Source organism: Cryptomeria japonica, chromosome 7, assembly GCF_030272615.1.
Source record: "Cryptomeria japonica chromosome 7, Sugi_1.0, whole genome shotgun sequence".
NCBI classification, from domain to species: Eukaryota; Viridiplantae; Streptophyta; class Pinopsida; order Cupressales; family Cupressaceae; genus Cryptomeria; species Cryptomeria japonica.
The window spans coordinates 221,560,154-221,582,653 of NC_081411.1; the positions used below are offsets into that span (position 1 = coordinate 221,560,154).

General features: G+C 35.3%; 2 protein-coding genes across 2 annotated transcripts in view; one reads left to right on the forward strand and one right to left on the reverse strand.

Annotated features, from left to right (window-relative positions):
- LOC131074548 (uncharacterized) overlaps positions 1 to 1,354 on the forward strand; it is a 19,284-nt gene extending 17,930 nt beyond the window's left edge. The window contains exons 2-3 of the mRNA XM_059208446.1: positions 190 to 419; positions 612 to 1,354. Coding sequence (XP_059064429.1) covers positions 190 to 419; positions 612 to 1,255 — 874 coding nt within the window. The 3' untranslated portion in view covers positions 1,256 to 1,354. The remainder of the gene's footprint in view (positions 1 to 189; positions 420 to 611) is intronic.
- Positions 1,355 to 9,344: 7,990 nt separating this feature from the next.
- Positions 9,345 to 11,253, reverse strand: LOC131074537 (GDSL esterase/lipase At4g10955). Its single transcript, XM_058011180.2, has 2 exons — positions 11,080 to 11,253; positions 9,345 to 10,431 (listed from the first exon to the last, which is right to left on the reverse strand). Exons 1-2 carry the CDS (start codon positions 11,136 to 11,138, stop codon positions 9,996 to 9,998), a joined length of 495 nt encoding a protein of 164 aa, XP_057867163.2. The 5' UTR covers positions 11,139 to 11,253; the 3' UTR covers positions 9,345 to 9,995.
- Positions 11,254 to 22,500: the final 11,247 nt, after the last annotated feature.

Here is a 22,500-nt window from a genome sequence, read left to right on the forward strand (position 1 = left end):
AAGAAATAATGACAACAGATTATATCTTTAAAGCCGGAGTCTAAAATTTGATGGTCTATATAACAATTTTTTAATTTTAAACAGTATATGACAACACTAAATTTTATTAGACCGTATAGATTGACCTGCTATATTTTTATAGAAATGCCCACAAATTTATGTATAATGGCATGAATGGAGTGTTTGCAGGGAAGATCCAATACACAGAAGATGTATTGCTGTGGGCCTGGTGAATATTGTGTATGTTCTTGAAACCAACCCAAATCAGGCTAAGGAATTGTGTTGCTTGCTTGAATTTGAAGTGGAGGAAACTGCAATCGACGAGCATGACAAATCTATATATGGGGCTGTTTTTGAGTGGCGTGGAAAAGAAAAAGCAGGTCCAGGTGGACCTCCCTTAGGAGTGCTTGCATTCAGAGGTACGCTTCTTCGACCCAAAACTATTTTAGAAGACTTGATCCTGGATTTCAAGGTAGCCATTGCACAATTCAAATCCATAGAAAGGATTGATAAGGGCTTACCCTTCCTAAGAAATAGTCTTCATAGGAATGGATGCCAGAATATTTGGATAACAGGGCATTCATTGGGTGTTGCCATTGCACTGGCTGCAGCAAGAAAATTGGAGCCGAAAGAACGTCGTGAACTACATCTTTTCAATCCTCCATTTTTCTCTCCTACATTTCCTCAATTGAAAGTGTTTGAGAGGATTGCGAAGATTTTAGTTGGCACACATAAATGTGCCCCTTCCTTTCAGTGTAGTCAATCGCAGGAAATTTGCAAACATATTCAAGGCACTTCTGAGGCTTCGGCATTGCAGATGGGTTTGAAAGACAAGAGCAAACTACTTGAGTTGTATGGTGATTTCCTTCATTATAGTGATTGGATTCCCAATTTATATGTGAATGAAAAGGATCTCATTTGTGTGACTTACCTTCACTATTTTGAGGTATGGAAGGGTATATATGAGCAGAAAAGTCATTTGGTCCACGAAAGCATGAAGTACTTCTTTTGTTTTGAAGTGGCTACAAAGAAAACCCCTTGGCATATAGTTCCATCTACAAAGGTATTTAGGGTAGCTAGACATTGTTTTAGTAATCATCATGGCATATGTCAATGGTGGTCTAAGAATCTTCAAGTTAAGAGCATTGAATACATCCCTCCAGATGAAGTCACTCATTGCAATTTCAATCGCTTGCAAAAGAGTGTAGTTCTCCATAACAAAGATGGTGATGATGCTAGTCATCTAAGTTATTAAAATGTGGCATACCAATGACAACTTACTATGTGTTTGTTTTGTATATGTAAATATTTTTGAATAAAAAATCTTAGAGAATAAAGTGTATTAATTTTTTTTTTCATATGTCTACATTAAATAAAATATTAGTATGCATTATTCAAGTGAGAAGATGGTAAGGACATAGAGGATTGGATGAGTGGTACAAAGATTAGACTATAAGAAATATAGCTATGAAGTCTTGTATAAAAAAAGAAATATAATTAAGGACAGATATGTTATGTACTATTAAAACACATTTATCTAAAAATAATGGGAGAATAAGATTATAATGTATAATCAAGATATTTTGACTAGACTCCTAAAAGAAAACTTTGAGCTAGTAAGATTCAAAGTGCATTAGCAAACATCATCCTAACTTTTTGATGTTTTTATAGTGTGAATTTATTTCTTATTTAATTTGATCTCCACCACAAAATCATTTAAAAGAAGTGACAAAAATCTCGTATACCACAAAATCATTTTTTCTTCTTTCACATATTGACACTTTAATATTTAAAATAATAAAAATACCATACAAATTTCAATGGTGGATACTCTTTACTAGTTTCCACTTGACAGTACAAGTTGCATATGAAAGGTGGAAGTCAAAATCATTTTTTTCCATTGATGGATAAGCTTGGTATCATACTATTGTAACCCATTAATATATGTTTTCATCTCAATGATGTACTTAAAAATATTTTTATTATTAAAAAGAGACTAATTTTTTGTTTTCCTTTATGTTTCCCATTTTTATCCTCTTCTTTTTGTTTCAACTCCTTGCCACCTTATTGTGTTTTTTCTTTTGTTCCTTTTTATCCTTATTTTGATTATTGTTTTTCCTTATTTGTGATTTTTATACTTCATTTTATTTTCCACTTTTGTATATTTGTCTTTGTTTCTACCCCTTTTCCTTTCCTTTTACCCAAAACTTTTGATTATATCCCATTCCATGATTGTGACATGGAGGATGATGATCCATCTTTACTTACCATATGGCTATTATTTTTTTGATAGATAAGTAGTGCCATAGGGAAAACTTGCACCATTTAGCTATTATTATTCGAATTAACTCATCTATATATTTTGATGTGGTTTCAATCACATCATTTTTATTTTTTTTATCAATTTTATTTTTCTTTATAGTTTTTTGTGATTTGTTGCATTTATTTTTCTACTAATTTTGTGCGTTGTTGTCCATTCCTTTGTCCTTCCTTTTTGAGATTTTTTTTTTAATTATTATTTTGATGAATATTTTATCTTTTTATTTTCTATGTTCATGATAATATCCTTTATCATCTCTATTCGAAATAATTTGATTATTCCTCTCTTATTGCTTAACCATGTACAAACTTGGAGGAATATGATTCTTGTTCCCCTTGTGATATATTTTGTATCTCTTGGAAAATGGTCTAGATATTCCTCTTCTTTATTAAAAACCTTGTGTAGGTCTATCTTGGTCTCTTTTGTGGGTGTCTACCTTACATCCTTGTCATAAAAAAATGAACTAAGAAAAGTAATTGTTTTAAACATATATTATAAACTTAATGTTTAGATTACTTAACTATGTCACTTTTACTCTCATATTGCTTCCTATTTTAATCTACTGGCAAAAACGTTAATAGAAGAGTGAGGACTTATGAAAGATAGAATTATAAAATATTCAATTTATTTAATTAATGTGATGCTTTAATATTAAGAATAGTAACCTTATTAAGATGTTGGGCAAAAATCAATATTTATAAAGGGTATTATAAATTTTGAATAAAAATGAAAGATAAATACATCTAAATGTAATTTAATGTTTAACAATGTGTGTGTGTGTGTGCGTGTGTGCGTGCGCGTGCGTGCGTGCGTGTGTGTGTGTGTGTGTGACTTTTAAACAAAAGTAAGCATTAGACATGTGAGAGGACTCCAACACAATAAGCATTAATTTTTGGGGGTTTTAATAAAGAGTAATATTTTGGGATGTTCTTTTGTGCTTCTATCTATTCTTTAACATCATTTTAAAGGAAGATGAATTTTCTTTCATCATTAAATTTAATTAAATAATTATTAATTTTTTTGATAAATTTATATATATTTTTAGAATGTAAATGGACCAAGTGATGATACTTAGTTTAATAATTAAATAATAAATATGAAATACATAATATTTTAAATATTATCTAATGTTAAATCTAGAAAAAAATATTTTTAGTTAGTGAACTATCTAGAACTTCGTGTTGGCTCTCATATTTATCATAGGAAAAGTTTGTGGATCTTAGATGGAGATATGTTTTGAATCTATGCTCTATGTTTTATTTATCCATGCATACAAAAATGCTTTTTGCTACAACTTATCTTGATATATAACATTCTACTATAATTTTGTCAAATAATTAGACTCGTAATATTTATAATATCTTAAACAATATTGATTGATCATAGGAAGAAAAGTTCTTCCTAATTAATTCCTAGAAATTTATCAAGACCAAAATTACTAGGCAAGGAACCATGAATACTTATTTGTAAATCCTTACATTTCATCAAATTGGAATGTTATTTTGTAAATTTATCTAATTCTTTGGTGTGACAGAGGACATGTGTGTTCTCGATGATGATATCGAGAGGATTGAATATATTTTACTACTATTACATAGCATCTATTATATGAAAAAAAATCAATTTCTCTTAAAATAGGAAGATTAAGAAATAAAATATTGTTCAATTTCAAGTTTTAATTTTAAGTCAGAAGGGGACAAATTCACATTCCAATGGTTACCATCACAACCATAGACTTTTCCTAGAATGATATGATATTCAAAGCTATGTAGAAAGAAACAAAATTGAAAGAGGTTCATAAATATGCGTGCTAGATATTTTTAGATGTCATTTTTCTTCTTTGATTATTGACACATAAGAACAACATACAAATTTTAAATGATATATTTATATCCAAATATTGAATCAAATAATTATTTTTAGACAATAATATAAAATTAAAACTAGAATTATTAATTATAAATGCTTGCACATAATATGTGCTACATTATGATGATAATCCTTACACTCACACACTCTTCTCTATCTCTCCTTTCAAATATGTGTCTATATTTCAATAATATAAGTGTTAGCCTTCCCTATTTTCTTTGCAAATTTCAAACTCAGAGGTCACCTTTGGTGTTTATTTTCTTTTGGTCATTTATTTCCTCTTTTTGAACCTGAGTCATTGAATCCTTTCAAAGTTCAAGGTTCAAATTTCAAAACACGCTTTAAAGAATTTTCTTCGTGGATTTGTTTTATGGTAAAGCGAGCGCTTTGTTGCAATTCGTATTGGACTTGAACCATTGAACCTTTTTGGTTCAAGGTTCAAGGTTCAAGGTTCAAAGTTGGTCATGCATTGGTTCTCTTTTTGCTCATTAACTGTTATTTGTTTTGTTGCGTAGTCAGTGTCTTGTATTGCTCTGTGTTATTTCTCAATTTTGAACTTGAACCTTTGAACCTCTTGGTTCTTGGTTCAAGGTTCAAAGTTTGAATTCTTAAAGATCGAAGTTCTATGTAAAATTGATACATGCATCATAAAGTGAATGTGGTGGTGGGAAAATAGAATATTTTGGGGAATTCAAAATGTTAGTTTGTAAAATTATGACAAGAAATCATGATAATTCGTGAATTGTGTGATGGAGTGATCTGAAATTAAATGCATGTCGAATATATGTCAAATCAGGTGATAACTCACATGAACTTAATTAGTACAGCCATCTAAGTCTTGAGTGTGATTTTGTCTATCTTTTTTGCGAAAACCAGCAATTATTTCTAGAATTTTCCTAGTAGCAATGCAAGCGAGGAAAATTCGAGGTATTGTATCTGCATGCAGAAGTTTTCCAAGAATTTGAGTTGTTGAGATCAAGTTAGTTTCAGTTATTCTCTCTTCTGTTGAATTTACTTATTTTGGAAGCTAGCTGTTGTCCATTCCCCTTTGTTTTGTATAAAACTTCATTACATTCCTGTAATTGTTTGTTTAAAATGAGAGGCACCATTATGAGGCTTATTCTACGAAAATTAGGCCGCACTTCTTGCCTAGTTAGCTCACTCCTAGAGATGGGAGATACTTCATTAGCCCTCATGGATCTCTCTGATTTTATTGAGAGAGAGCCAAAAACACAATTCAGAATTCAATGATGGAGAGAATAATGAAGAGTGGTTTGATTGAGGCCGCCACATTTTCCATCGCTGCACCATGCCCAAAGTTAGTATTGGAATGTATGAATAGGTATGATGCAGAGCACAAGTGTATCAAGAGCATCAATGGTGAAGTGCTATTAAAAAATGATAGGGAGACCGTAATGGAAGCCATGGGTATACCTCATAAGGAGCCATATGAGGAATGGACTATTGGCACATCATACTCTTTCTTTTTTGAGAAGAAGAGTACTTATAAAAGTGTGATTGCCAGGAATTGGTTATTGAAGATTCAAAAGGGAGGGTCCAAGTTTCCAAGGCCACTTACTAGAGAAAAATTCATAACAAAGGTGTGAGACATTGTCATTCTATTGAATAGGTTAAAAGGGAATTCCCATACCTTCTACTAGGAAGACTAGATGTACTTCTACATCCAATTCATGCTGAATGGAAGCGCCTACCTAGATAGGGGGTAGGTAATTGCAGAAAGATTGCATGAGAGTCTGAATAGGTTTGCAGGAATGAGTGGTTTCTTTATGTCTTCATATTTGTTTTATATGCTTACATGTACCTGGGATTGGAATGACCTGTATCATGAACCTTGGATTGATGGAATAAGGGTATATGAATATTACCCTCACTTGCAGGAACATAGATATGTAGAGAATTTTATGAGATGGAATGATATTTTTGTAGGGAGATTGGTCTACTAATTGCAGGGAAACACAAATAAGAGGTTGAAAGTGGAGTCCATGTAATTCATCGACATTTATGGTAGTTACTTTATCCAATTCTCCTAGTTCACTTATATTTGAGTTGGCAGTTTTCAGGGTGAACCTTTCAGGTTACCCCGATTTGTTTTGGATAGTTATGTTTTAATCGAAGTCTGTCGTCAACTATCATATATTGACAAAAGTAGTGGAGGGGAGTCCAAAGTGATATTTCTTGTAGAAGTTGGACACTATAGTTGTGCATCTATTTCAAACGAATTGAATCTTGAACTTGAACTCAAGAAGTTCAAGTTGGAGTTGTATGTTGCCAGATACAAATTTCATAGTCAGGGATTTGCTATGGAGAATTTAGATGTTGATAATGGTTTTCGGCATGAACCTCAACTGGAGGATTATTAGGAGAACTATGCTATTGAGTTTGAAGTTAGAAGGAGGTTGTGGTCTTCAACAAATTGTAACAATGGGCTTATCCATGAATGTTTTTGGGGTGCAAGAAGATGGAGATGAGGAAGTAGTTGACCCTGAGTTCGATGAAAGGATACAAGGACACCCTATCCTAGAAATTAATTGGAATAGGAAGGGAGATGGTAGCATTCAGGCCAGAACCTTTAATGTGATTAGAAGAATAGAGAAATGGTTGAAAGATCATCACTTTAGACAAAAGCTTATACTAGCACCTAAGGATAAGAGAGTTGGTCGAACCCAAGCGGCTTCCCAAATATCTCTTCTTTCTTCTAATGTTACTATTGATATTGTAGGTGATGAAAAATAGAGGATGCAAAAGGCCAATATTGCAAATTTAGGAGAGTCTTCTTTGGGTTCCGCCTCTACCCGTGTTACCAGATCTCTCAATAGGAAAGGCTATCAGAAGACCCTTACAAGTTCACTAGTAGTAGACTTGGATCCTAAGGAAGAAATTCAAGAAGTAATGGATACTTAGATACAAGATCAACCCATCATAGATGCTGTAGATAAAGGAAAGGAAATCCAGCAACCTAAGGATTTTGGGGATACCATGGTCATTATCACCATTAACAAACAATCACCGTCGCCAAGGGAAATATCCACCGCTCCTAAGTGGCTAAGTGCCTCACTTTCTAAGAAGAGGAATGTAATTCCTATTTCAATTCCAATGGAATATATGGTTAGCAAGTGCCTGAGAAGGACTTAAAAGTCCAAAAGACTCAAAACAAAAACCATGATCGATGTGGATGGGAAAACGAGACACTGGGTTGCAGAAGTGGCTAGACCCCTGACAGATAAGGAGATCGAGAATATCACTGAGAAAGATTTTATCATTAAAAAGATTTATCTAGGGGCAACTTCTCGTGCCATTGATGCTAAACATTTGGAGTCTTCAACCAAAAGGATCCCCACAAGAACTTGGAAGGATGAATAAGACAAGAATAAGATGAAGCAGATTATAATACAAATGGCTCGATATATCAATGCTATCCAAAATCTAAATCCTCACCCACTTTCCCAAGTTTCTTTATCATTTGATCCAAAATCGCCCATGAACCAGAAGTTATTTGATTAGGTTCAAAGAGCCAAATGATTATAGATGTCTTTAGCAAATCGACTGTATCAATTGTACAATAGGGAACGAGCTATATTTCTGATTTTGTCAAGGTGTTCGAGAACGCAGTGCCTATTGGGAAAGAGTTAGAAGCATAAATAGTCTCTTGGGAGAAAGAGAAGAGTAAATGGCTAGTTGTATTGAAACAAATGAGAGATACTCAGAGATATGGAGTGATGAACTTTCTCACTGAAAAGCCATTGCACGACCTCAATGATAATGTACTCTTCATGTGCAAAGAGAATATTGAGTGGAGGAACTCAATCATTTAGCAAGGACATGAGGAATTCCTCAAGCTTCTTAAGGAATTGAAAGAATTGACTGACACTATGCAAAAAGAAATGAAATGCATAGATTTCAAGCTTCTTAAAGAGGATAATCAAACACTTGAGGATTCATCAGACATGATCCAAGTTTTCAGAGATCGAGTACAACAGATTCAGGAAGCAAAGTCCTTGACAATTGAAGATTTCTCAAAGGTTGCAAGAATTGAATCTATGTTGGTTGTTTGCTTCGATCATCTAGAAATGCATAAGGGTAAGGTCCTACAGGTAAGAAAAAAGAAAGAGGTATGGAAGCAACAAATCTTACATATAGGCCTCCCACATTATCAGCTCATTCTGAGCTTCTCTTTAGCTCACCTGGAATGGTAGAATATTCGAAGTACTTCCACATCACAAGGCAAATAGGTTGAAGCCACATCATCTGCTGGAGTCTAATCATGCCTCTTTTTCTCGCGGCTCATGTCGCTTTTCTACTTTACTTATTGCTTTTTCAGTTTTAAGAAACTAAACTTCTTTAACTATGGGATAGAGTTAATCATTTAACTCTAGTTTTATTTGTAACCAATTATCATAGCCTGGTGGCTATTTATATGGTTCTGAAAGTCTTTTTTAAGGTCCGAAAAAAATTTGATTGAAAGGAACAGACTAAATTTTCTATGGATTTTTCAGTGTCGACATTTTTGGTACTCGAATGAAATAATATTTTGATACTATCTTCAAATCTATGTGTTTGAAAGGTATAGCAATCTCTGTTGAGATGTATGCTTATGTGTAGAATATGCTATTTCATTACCAGTTCCTTCTTAGTCTGTGAATTCATTGATTTTGTTTTGTTTAAAAGGTGCTTCATTGTTGTTTAAATGGCTTTGATCCCCCTTGTCCTTTGAGGCATGAGCGAGAATCGATCAACATTTACATTGCTTTGAGTATTTTGGGTGGAATAAGTTTTATATTGTATGGATATGTGCAAGAGTAAAGGCTGTGAGCTTTACACTTGTTAATAAATATCTTGTAGCATTCTTTTTGTGGTGACAAATGAATGTGAAAGCCTTTCTCACTTTCTGGTGAAGAGTGTGTTTGTTTTTGAGTAATCTACATAAAAAATTATAAAACATCTTACGAGGAGCTACACTCAAGGTAAACCTAAACTCGGTTCATCCAACTATTGGTTTATTTGGTTTTTCATAAAAGATATGCACGAATCATTATTTAAAAACATATAAAAACTAAGAAAAAAACAAATCTATTAACCAACAATAAATATATGAAAGAGAAAGATATCGATACACTAACTATTCAAATATACAAATGCATATGTGAAACATGCACTTACATCACTCTAGTGAGAGTAGTGTTATCACTGTTGTATTATACCCTAATAGTATTATACCCTTCTTTTCCGTCAAATAAAAGATGAGAAGCTGCAGTCTTTTGTGAAGGTGTTGGAATTTTTACTCAATCATTTCAACTGGAAGGTTATATTTAAAACTTTGAATAACTTCATCTGGAGGGATATATTCAATACTATTGATACGAAGATCCTTATGCCACCATTGACGAATAGTGTGATGGTTGTGAAAGAAATGTTTAGTTGCCACAATCACCATAGCAGAGGGAACTAAATGCCAAGGGCTTTTCTTTTTTAGCAGATCAAAAGAAAAGAGATACTTCATACTCTCATAAAGCAGATGACTTCTATGTCTATATATACCCATTAACACCTCAAAATAGTGAACGTAATTCTGACAAATGGGATCCTTTTGGTTCACATAGATGTTGGGTACCCAATCGCTAATGCCAACGAATTTAGCGTACAACTCAAGCGATCTCTGGTCATCTCTCAATACCTTATTCAATGCTGAACAACTTCTACTCTTTTCAATTACTTTCAACTGTGGAATTGTAGGGCAAATAAATGGAGGATTGAAAAGATGTGCTTCAAGATTATGACGTTCATCCCTCTACAGATTCATTGCTATACCCAATGCAATAGGAGCTCCCAATAAATGCCCTGCAAGCCAAACATTGTTGTACCCATTATCATAAAGGCTCACTCTTAGGGATTGTAAGCCCTTTTCGACCCTGGATATGCAGTCATAGTGTGCAATGGCTACCCTCAAATCTTCGACCAAGTCATGAAAAATATTTCTTGGTCGAAGAAGCGTACCTCTGAACGCAACTACTTCAGAAGGAGGCCCACCTGGACATGCTTTCATTCTTCCATGCCACTGAAAAATAGCTCCATATATAGAGTTGTCATGGTCGTCAATTACAGTTTGCTTCACTTCAAATTGAAGCAAGCAACACAACTCATTAGCCTGGTTTTCATTGGTTTCAAGGAGGTATACAACATTCACTAGGCTTGAAGCTATGCATCTCCTGTGCACCGGATCTTTCCTGCAATCACCCATTAGTTCATATTAATATACATAATAACATTAACCTTGTAGGAATTATATATATTCCTTCAACTTAAATAATCAGGCGCTTATAAGGGAAGAGTAGAATTACTCTAAACATAAAGTAATGCTAATAACAATAGAATTAAATCAATTAAAAGATGAGTATAGTCTGTCTACTTATAATAACAATCAAAATAGACGATCAAATTTTTATTTGAAGAGGTTTTTGAATAAAAGAGGGGTTAAAATTTATTCAAAGCAGAACAAGTACAAAGCAAGGGTATCAAATAGCCCTGTCAAGATCCACTAAGTGGTCTAACTGATGAGACAAATCTAGAGGTAATTGACCCTTATCCACGATATACCAATTATGCATGTGCTCAGAAGCCTGTTTGGCGAGACAATCAGCAACACCATTCCACTCCCCAGAGATATGCATGAAAGAAACATAAACTAAAGAATCACATAAATGAAAGATCTGATTAACAACCAAAATCAACTATTCATGTATTTATTTTAAATAGTGAAAATGTTATAGTTGAAGATCCTTCCATCAAAAATAATTTGAAAAAACATAAAGACAAAGAACACACCATTCTTTAAAAACCACAAAATCAAATTTGAATAAAATAAAAAATCTTACCAGTCGGGATTTGCAAAATGAGCAAACCTTGTTACATCTATGCCATTCTCGTTAGCCATTACACTTCTGACGCTGAGACCAATTGCTTTATCTACTTCTTTTCAACTTGTAACTTAAATAGACAACAAAAATGTCAATCTACATTGCATCTACTTACAATCATAGATTCCTTAGCCATCTAATGAAATATTATCTCTACACAGACATTCGTACATTACTTAAACATGTGACGTGTTTCCTGCCATTCATCTCGATAAGAAGAGAAAAAGGGAGGTTCTTAATTTTTTCTCTTGGAGATAAGAGGCCATGGGCCTACTAACTTGCCAGGCACATGTCCAGTTTATCAATAGTATTTTAAGCTTTTCGAAATATATTAATAAAAATTTTGAAAGCCACAGAAATGAATCAAGCACCAAATATTGTGGATTGTGTTGGAAGTGAATAAGTATCGTCACCATCCACTGGATTTTTTAGTGGTTTTAAATGATAGGAATCATCTTCAAGCATTTATTTTAATGGGAACCTTTTGTGCGGTATAGGAATTACGTTATTGGAATTACGTCACCAAATACTATACGCTTTACAACAATATCTATAATAGAATCCGATCTTTTCTTTTTTCTCTATAATTAGTTAAATCTCTTTATTCCTTTTATTGTTTCCAACTTTCCATTGTTCGTCCTTAAGATATTGGTCAAAAAGATATGCTGTTTTTCCTCCCATTTTCGTGGTAGAATATAATTTTTAGATAAAAAGAGTTGATGGATATTTGAGCTCACCTTTATATTCTATTTTGAGGAGATTTTTTAAATTTAAAATTGTTTTGAAAATATTGAGTGTTATTTAAATTTAATTTAAATAGTTATTTGAAAGGTTAATTCTATTTAATTAAATAAGGGTATTTTTGAATTATGTATATATATTCATATTATATTATTTCTAATGATAATTTTTTGTTTTTTCTATTTATAAATGGTGACAAAATATTTAATAAAGATGTTTTTATTCTTTCATTTTCCAATACTTTTTTTAAACCACAAAATAGATGTTTGGTATTCTATTGTATTCTAGGTTTAATACCATAACAACATTTCATTTGTAAAAACAACGAGTCAAACACATAGACCATCCATTCACTATTAGGATGCTCTCTCACTAAATTAGTGTCCGACTTGCTGATCAATCAATTTACACTTCAAATAACCCATCTTCTTAATTTACTCTTTAATAAAAATATAAAATCTGCATAAAACCTCTTATTAAGGCTATGATATACAATATCTATATTCAAGAAATAGTTTTCAGTTGGAGACAAGAGCTACATTTTCTCTGAAGTTTAGAATTCCATCGTCATTTGATTTATATTAAATGCAAAATGTTAAAAAATTATAATTTGATAATCCAACTTCAAAAAAGAATAAGAATATTGAATGCTTCCCTCCTAAATTTAAACCCACCTGGATCCATGGCTAAATATCTTTGTTAATGCAAAATAATCAGGTGGTAATAGTATGATAGACAACTAAATAAGATAATTTCAGTAAACATAAAATAGTCTTTCGTTATTCAAAAGTTGAAGACCAAAAGTTAAAAATCACATTGCTGAACGACTGAATTTTACCAATTTGGAAGTGCGAGGTGGGTAAGCTCTGTTTCATCTATGCCATTCTTATTAGCCACTGCACTTCTGATGCTCACAAAGCTTAGACTAATTTTATTATGATATCTACATCCTTTTGACCTGTAACTTAAATAAGGCAACAAAAGCCTCCATCTACAGAACATTGATTCCTTACCTATATAATGAAATCTTATATGTACAGACAAATAGTGGCTAACTCAATAAAAGGAAGCTTCCTTGGTCAAATCAGAAAGAGCATATGACGTGTATTAATGCCATTAACTTGTGTACTAAAAGCTTCTACTAGAAGGTTTTATTAGTAAAAGCTGGCTTGATCCATCAATATTGATGACTACATAAATCATCCAGAGAGATTGAAGTGAATCAGTATGAACACCGTCCAGATGATTGATAGTCGCCTTAAAACAAGTAAAATCTTCTTAAGCATAATTTATGAATGCCTTTCATGAGGATGTTCTAAAGTTTAAGCGTCTCGTCCTCAAATGGAAGCATCTGCATATACAGAGGGACCGCTTAAACATCACACACTAAGCCTTTGACCTTGCTTACGTGGCAATTGTGGGCCATTACCTTTGTCAAGTTCTGCTTCTGTCCGTTTTCATTTCTGTTTCCGTGAACTTTCAAATTTAAACATTTATCCCGCCTGAATTTTGGTGGATGTTCATAAATGTTTGATCACAGCTTGTAGTCATTTTATATTTCCTAGCATAATCCCAACTTGTGTCAAATGGGAGCATCTTGCTACCATCACATGGAATCGAGAAGTGTAGCAGGCCGACTCAACAGTGACTAGGGCTATGATCTTTATCTCGTATGATTGCAGGATATGCAAAATGTGTCTTTTGAAAAAGATTTAAAACACTTTCAAGCAAATGCTATTGGCAGTGAAAAAACCTTGTCAATATCCTCACAACCAGTGTGAAAATGGGAGCTGTGGAACAGGATATAGACTTCCGTCACCCAATAAATGGTAAGAGTTATTTTGAACCAGAAGATATAGGCAAAAATGTCGTTGCAGACATATATGCAAAATGTGTGAGCATAGACAAGAAAAGTGAACTGTTTGACAGATTTAAGTTTTATCTGTGTTCCTCCTTACTTTTGCATATAAAGAAAGCTCTTTATGGTAAATTTATTTAAATTTTTTTGTCTAGCGTTTTTATTTATTTTTCATTTATGGATCTGAAGAATTTTAGGATAATTGTAAATAGTTTGCTCAATAATGTAATTATGGAATATCTTTTGCAATATTTTTTCAAATGAAGAAAAAGTTGCGCCTTGTTTAATAAAGAGATTTTTATAATTTATTATAAATTATATTATTTAAAATATATGTGATTTATATTTTAAAATATATGTACATTTATTATTATTAATAATTATTAAGTATTATTAAATTAATAAAATAATAATTTATTAAAAAATATCTGAGCTCTGCTATGGCTTGAGATTGCGTATTACGTATTGATTGCTTTAGACTGCATTTACTGCGAGATTTTTGTGTTTATTATGGCTCCGACCAACTTTCGCCCAACAGTTGATGCTGGTGTTGGAGTTGTTACGATGGACCCTCATGGCATCTCAGAACAAGCGCCCTCACAAATTTGTTTCGAAAGTGTTTCACAAGGTTTGTCCTCACCTGATGTTGTACTTCCTGTTAAGGATTTTGATAATGCTTATGAATAACTTGAAAAATGTATTTTGATAGGATACTTTGTGGGTAGGATCCCTCTTGAAAGAATGCTTCATGACTAGGTCGCCAAAGCTTGGTCTCCTCATGGAGTCCAACTTGATGGTGTCCAGAGCCTCACGAAGGGATTCTTTTTGTTTCTCTTTTCAAACCCTTCCCATGTTGAGGCTATCCTCTCCCATGGGCCGTGGACAATTCGATCTTCCCTCCTGGTTTTTCACTGCTGGTCTCATGACTTTTTTTTGTCTCAGATGACAAAAAATTACGAGTACCAGTCTGGGTTGAGTTTTGCGGTCTTCCTTTGCCTTGTTGGCCTTTCATGCAAACCATTGCTCAGTCTGTTGGCAAAGGGGTTTGCCTTGAGCCTGACCATTTTTTTAATTTTCATCCTCAAAAGAGGGTTTGTGTTGAGGTCGACCTTTCACGCGACCTGAAAGGAACTGTTGATATCCAAGTGGGAGGCAATACCTTCACCCAAAAGGTGCTTTATTTAAACTTACCCAACACTTGTTATCGGTGTCAATCGACGGAACACAAGATCAGGGATTGTCCTCTAGATACTCCAAAAATAAAACCTCTTGTTAAGGAGTCCGGCTCTTGACCTGTGGAGGGAGCTAAGAAGGATGAATGGACCACTGTTGTCCATAAAGATAAAAACCCTATGACTTCTACCCAAAAGAATCTTGTCAATTCTAGTTCTCAGCCGACGATGGATGTTCCTATGTAGACACCATCTTCCTAGGTGGTTTCTTCGGTTTCAAACCTTGACCAATAGGGGAAGGACTCATTTGAGGGCACCGCTTGACCACAATGGGTGCGCACTCCTTTGGCTACATCTATGATTTTTGCTCGACACTCTTTGTATGCCACTCTTGCAGCCCTTCTGGGCATGCTGAGATTGTAGATGGTGGTTCAGAAAAATGATGATTTATTTCCAATGGGGAATCAGATTTTTTGCACAATAGCTTCTCCTCTCTTGGGGATGGGGAAGATATGCAAGTTTTGTCATGAATTACATCTCATGGAATGTTTGAGGTCTCACAGACCTCACCAGAAAATATTATATTTAAGATGCTCATCAACATGTTGTAGGCTTGGATGTTCTTTACCTCCAGGAAGTCAAAATTGCTAGTTTCATGATCAATACTGCATGCCGTGTTATTTGGTCGGATAGCCTTGCTTTTGCCTCCTAGCATGAAGCTAGTAGAGGTAGAGTTGTTACACTCATTTCACTCCATTGGCTCTCTGCAGTTATTTCTCATGGGTTTGATCCCATGCAATGCATCATCTGGGTTTTGCTATCAATTGATAATCATTCCCTTGGGATCGTTAATGTTTATGCTCACAATGATGCAGTTGAAAGATCATACCTCTGGTGTTGGATTGCAGACAATATGCCACTTGCAAATTGGTTCATGTGTGGGGACTTCAACATGGTTGAGGTGGCATCCGATAAGGATGGAATTTTGCCTTTCCGCTGGGTAGATGGGGAGCAGGAATCCTGGTACTCTATGCATAATAAATTGGGTCTTTTTTATCTCAACACCAACCCCCGCCGCCCTGGTGGGGTTTGGCACACTTGGTCTAATTTCAGAGCTGGCTTTGACAAAATTCTTAAAAGGCTTCATCATGCTATGTTAACTGTGCAATCATTTTTTTCTTTTTCTGAAGATCATGACCTACCCATCACTCCTCTTGTTGATGTGATGCTCTTCGATCTCTTCCCCATAAATTTTAGCATTGAATGGCAACCATCTAAGCAACATCCTTCCAAAACACAGTTCTACTTCAACACGTCTCTCTTGTATCATCAAACCATGATGGCCCACATTCAAAGGGTTTGGAATTTAGAGTGAAGGCCCCATCATCACACTAGTTGGATTGCATGGTGGCATGATGCCATCACCCGCTCTATGAGGTTTTTGCATATTTATGGTAGACAACTTGCCATGTACCATAGGCAGTCGTATGATGTGACCACCAAAGCTCTTTGTGCTGCCACATAAGCTCTGGCCTTGAATCCTTTTGATTCTAACCCACAACTTCATTTAGCCTAGCTCCGCCATTAGAAACAAGTTACAAATAGCCACTCTTCCAGAGGAGCTCAAATAAAATCCAAGTTACACTAGCTCAAGGTGGGCGATAGGGCCTCCAAGGAATTGTTTTTGGCTTTGCGTGCCCGTCATACCTCTATGGAGATCAAGAAAATCAAAGAGGGGCAAGATCTTCTCACAGAGTTGCCTGATATTATGCAAGCCTTTGTCTGTCATTATGAGAAGGTGTTCACAACACAAGGAGACTCACCAACCAAAGCCCAAGATTTGCAAGACTTCTTAGCTATTGTTCCCAAATGGCTTTTCGAGTCTCAACAGGCCTTTTGTGATCTCTTACTGACCATTGATGACCTCAAGGAAGTTATTTTTTCTATGGCAGATGATAAAGCCCCTAGTTTTGATGGCTTCCCTTGCGAATTATACAAAGCTCTTTTGTCTTGTATTGGCCCTGACCTCCATAAGGTCTATCTGAAAGCTTTTCATTGCCAATCCTTGGGAAAAATGATTAACTGAGGCAACATCAAATTTATCCCTAAGGTTGGGGATCCAGAGGATATTTGTAATTGGAGACCTATTACCTTGCTCAATGTCTTGTACAAGATCATTGCCAAAGCCTTGGCTCTCAAGATTCACCATCTCCTACCTCTTGTTGTTCAGTCGGAGCAGACTGGATTTATCAAGTTCAAGTTTAGTTTGGACAACATTATTTCTATTTGGGAAGGGATGGACTGGGCTAGATTCTCTAAATAGTGGGCAATCTTCCTTAAGATTGACTTCGCTAAGGTGAATGATCGCATTGAGTGGCCTTTTATCTTGGCTATGCTCAAAGCCCTTGGATTTGGTCCTCGATTCATCAAGTCTATCCAGATGTTAATCAGAGATGCCTCAACTTGTATCACCATTAATGACTGACAATCTAAGGCTTTTGGCCTTTTCAGATCCATTCGCCAAGGATGTCCTCTAGCTCTTGCTTTATATGTTCTTGCGGTGGAAGGGTTTGGTTATTTACTTGCTAATGCTATCTCTACTTGTCATGCCCATGGTATCTCCCTGCCCAAGTCACCTTCTCAACTTGTCAATGGCCACTTTGCGAATGATTCCTTCCTCACTCTCATTGAGGAAGAAGACAATGTGTAGGCCACTCTTAATTGTCTGAACACCTTTTGCTTACCTTCTAGTTTGGCCATTCAATGACACAAGACACAATGTTATAGGCAGTCTTTTCTACCCGCCCCGCCTTGGATTCTCCAATATGACTGTAAAGAGCTTCATCATGGTGAAATTTTTCTCTTTTTCGGCATTCTTTTTGCTTTTCAAGCTTCACCTGTGGATCATTGGAATGCTGTTTCAGCCAGGATTGAGAAAAAGTTAGCCTACTCGATTACCAAGCCACTCTCTCTGGCTAGTAAATTCAAAATTTGTTCTAAGGTGTTGGCTGCCACCCATGTCTATTATTCCTCATGTTGGGCTCCTTCTAAGGCCTCTCACATGAAGTTGGAAAGGCGGGCCTTTCTTTGTGCCTCTGAGGCTGACCATCAAGGCTTCCATAGTGTTGTTTGGGAGTATTATTGTCTTCCCAAGGAGTCCAAAGTGCTTGGCCTTATTTCTACCCACTTAATCCTTTCTTTTTCCCAGTTAGTCATTTCTGGTTCAAGCTCTTTACTAGGATTCAGATCTACAATGACCTGTTTCAAGACAGACTCCCTACTCTTCTTTTTGTTTCTGGACCGAGTTACTTGGGCAACTATAAGACTAGATGGCAACCTTTTTGACCTTCTTGGTTGAATTTTCTCTACAATGAGCTTTGAGACACCTACAATATCAACAATTTCATTAGTGGCAGAAACAAGGGATTGAACCACAATGTGTGAATCAATTCTTGATTCATGTGAGGACATGTGAGGTCCCTCCTTGAACTTTTGATTCCTCAACCATCTCTCTATTCTCCTAACAACATTGAAGGTTCTTGTCTGGATACTGTCGTCTTCCTTTTTGTTCCAGTTAATTTCTAGAATCCATTTTCCTTCAATCTCGGTATCAAACTCAGGATGCAAAATATCCCTCTCTGTATCTTCTGATACGCCAGATATATTAATTGGTAGCCTCATGGTAGTTATCTGCAGCAAAGTGAATCTGGACCATAGTCTCTTTCTCACTTCATATTCATCCTTGTAGTTCTCCCAATAATCCTCTATCTGAGGTTCATGGCAAAAATTATTGTCTACATTCAGGTTCTCCCTTGCATAACCCTTACTGTCAAATTTTTGTCTTGCCACATATGGCTGCAAATTCATTCCTTTGAACTCCAATTCGAGGTTCAAGGCATCTGATACAAACTTGCAACTATAATATTCGAGTTCAACAAGAAAAACCACCCCAGACTCGTCCTTTGCTCCTAATCTTGTATCTATGTAGGCCAACTGCCTACATGCTTCTATAAGCATGTAGCTATCAAAAGCGTACCTGGGTAGTTTGAATGGTTGGCCTTCAAAGTCACCTACCCATATGTAGGTAAATCAAGGAAATTGGATAAAGAAACTTCCATAAATACTCACAAATTCCATAGCTTCAGCCGACATTCTCCTGTTTACATCACCCTGAAGCTCAAAGGAAAGTCTTCCCACGAAGAGTCTATTCCACCTGTCAATCTTCTCAACGGGTCTTTGTTGTTGCAACAAAGGGTAAAAATTATAAATCCTCGTTCCATCAACCCAGGGTTCATTAGGTAGTCCAGGCCAGTCCCTTGTGGAAGTTAATGTACAAAAGGTAGGAAGACATGTAGAACCCTGTCATCCCCACAAAATTGCTCAAACCTTCATGAAGTCTCTCTACCATTACTTGAGACCAATCCATAAATCTGTCACCAGACAGAACCACTTGAATGAAAAAGTACATCCGATCCTCCTAGTAGAAGGAATGTGAATTCCCCTTTACCCTGTTCAAAAGTATAACAATGTCCCACACCTCTGTGATGAAGTTCTTTTTGGTCAGGGGCTTGGGTAGCCATTATCCTCCTTTTTGAATCTTCAAAAGCCAATTTCTAGCAATTACACTCTTGTACTTGCTCTTCTTTTTGGAGAAATAGGCATACAAACTCCCAATAGTCCATTCCTCATACTCATCTTTATGCGGAATACCCATTGCTGCCAACACCCTTTCTCTATTAATATGGACCATCTCCTCACCATCATTCATTCTGATACATCTATTCTCAGTGTCATATCTATTCATGCATGCCAACAATAAATTTGGACACGGTGCGATGAGAAAGAAGACAACAGCTTCCACAAGACCACTCTTAACTATCTTTTCCATTAATGAACTAGTCTAAGGGTTCTTGGTTCTTTCCAGGAAATCCCCTAAATCTACATGAACTAAGGAGGTGTCTTCCATTTTCAGCAAAAAACTCACTAGACATGAGGTCTGGCCAAGCTTTGGCAGCATTGGCCTCATGTTAACTATCTACACCCTTAACCAAGAAATTTTAACAACAAGACAGTATCCTACCCCAACAATTTAGAGATTTCCCTTTTCTATACTGACAAAACCTCAGAACTCAAAGAAACACAACTTAGGAGAAATCAACTGAACTTACCCATTAACACCATGAAAATTAGAAATTCTTCCGAAGAATACAGCTAGTTTTACCTTCGACGCCTCCAATTTACTGAAGTATGGCAGCTGTGACCTTCTCAAATATGGAAACAAACTCATTCACATTTCCTTCTATCAGTCGGATAAATATCTATAGAGCTACACACACTTTAGCATGATTTACTCAAGCGTGCAAAGTAACGGTGAAATGACACAAACTAACACCTTCTTAATTACTCATCACTTCCGCACACGTAATTTCATGTTTTCATGATTACTTTCCACATTTAAAATTTAAAATTGCTAAATCAAAGAATATTCCTTCTTGTCATGCGGCTTTTATTTCCACCAAAAAGCTTTAGAGTTAGTTTTGAAGCGAACCCATGAACCTTGAACCATTTGACCAAAAGGTTCATCGGTTCAAGTTCACTAAAGAAGTATAACAATGAGTGGGCTACACACAAAACAACACCAGGAACGAGTGACAAATTAAAAGGACTATTAAATGTGAACCTTGAACCTTTTGAACTGCTTGAAATTTGGTTCAAGGTTCAAGTCCACATATCTACTCAAAACATAAGGACTCGCGCTCATCATATAACAATACATTACCATGACTCATCAAAAGGCATTTTGAACTTTCAACCTTGAACCACTTGAAATTTGGTTCAATGGGTTCAAAACTTCAATGACCACAAACAAAAGTGCACTTGTTCACATGATGACAAAAAACAAAAATGACTCTTTTAAAACACACTTTGAACCTTGAACTATTCAAACTATTTTGTTTCAAAGAGTTCAACGGTTCAAGTATGAGGAGAACAAATGACCTGACGGAAGTAAGGGCACAAAAGGCAACCCACAAATTTGAATATTCTAAAGGGAAAAATTGTGGGTGGACTAACATCATCATTCCTGTCTCTCATTTATAGCAAAGGAATAGAAAACCTAAGAGGTAATCCATGGCTCTCTCTTTCTCATAAGAAGTAGTCGGTGTGCGTTACCTCCCTAGGCTTTTTTGTATTACACAACTATGTATGAGAGTGGGATTAGAGCTTCCATACTTAGTCTCACTTTTCCCCCTACACAAAAGTAACAAGGGCCATCAAAAGAGAAGCTAACATAACACATAAAACATATCAAGTAACACATCATAGGGGAAGCACATTATGAACAAGCAAACACACAAAAGAGTATCCAGGACATGATTGAAGCTAGTCAAGAAAATCATTTGCCTCCCAATGTTGCTTGAAATCATTTAGGGATGGTGGACAAGATGCAATAGGAGCCACATCGAGAATGGTGGATGGAGATACTTCAACTTTCAAACAAGGACCATTTTGTAATGAGGAATCACTTTGTTTGTCACTAGGAGCTAAGGTTAATGATTTTGAAAAATCTGAAGATAGACCATGATTAATCTCAACAAGCTCATACATATTGAATCAAAATAATTATAATAATTAGTTTTTGAATGAATAATATTATCATCTAAAAACATTAATATCTTGAACACAAAAATAAGTTGAACCATTGTTTTTCCTTCAGCATTTTTAACTTAGGTGATCTAAGTTGAACTTCCTACCTAGGGTTAGGCAAATGTTGAACAAATGAGACCAAGTCAACATTACATGTTTTTAGGGAGGAAATGGTATGGGAATCAAGCTCACAAGCCTTAGCATGATGTCTTCATTGGTGTCCTTTTACACAATGATTCCTTTTAGTTTTATTCAATACTTGCAAAGGTTAAGGACCAATTGACATACTCTTCATTTCTTCTCTTTTAAGGGGAGGAATGAAAGAAACCCCAATAGGTTGAGAAATATATTATAGAAAACACTTTCCATTATAGGATGTAAGAGGTGGGACTGTGGCATATATACTATGAATACAAGGAGTTGGAAAAAGACCAAGTCCATTATGAGGAGGAGGGATATCCATGGGTGTAGGGTCTCTAGGTTTAATCAAGACCATTATCATCTCATTTATCCATTTTTGATAAGATAAGAAAAGGGTGTCATTTTGAGGCTTTAAAGGCTTATGTTTTTTAGGCCAAAAGCAATCAAGAGTAAAATTTCTAAGCCTCACCATGGGTTGGTAAAGGCTATGATTAATCATTATAATAGTGTCATGAGGGAATTTCAAATATTTATAAATTGTATAAGGGATATATTTCATGGAGGAAAGCCAAGGATTTCCCAACTTCACATGAAATTGATCCGATGTAGGAATAATAGCAAAGGTGGCATCTAAACACTTAGTACCAACCTCAATAGGAAGACTAATAGAACCAATAGTAAGGCAAGAAAAACCATCATACACCTTAACTATAACATAAGATTTATCATATGTTACTTGATGGAATTGTTGAGTAAAAATATATGTTGTTTAGTAATGACATTCACCATACATACTAGATCAATGAGCACCCCTCATGAGAG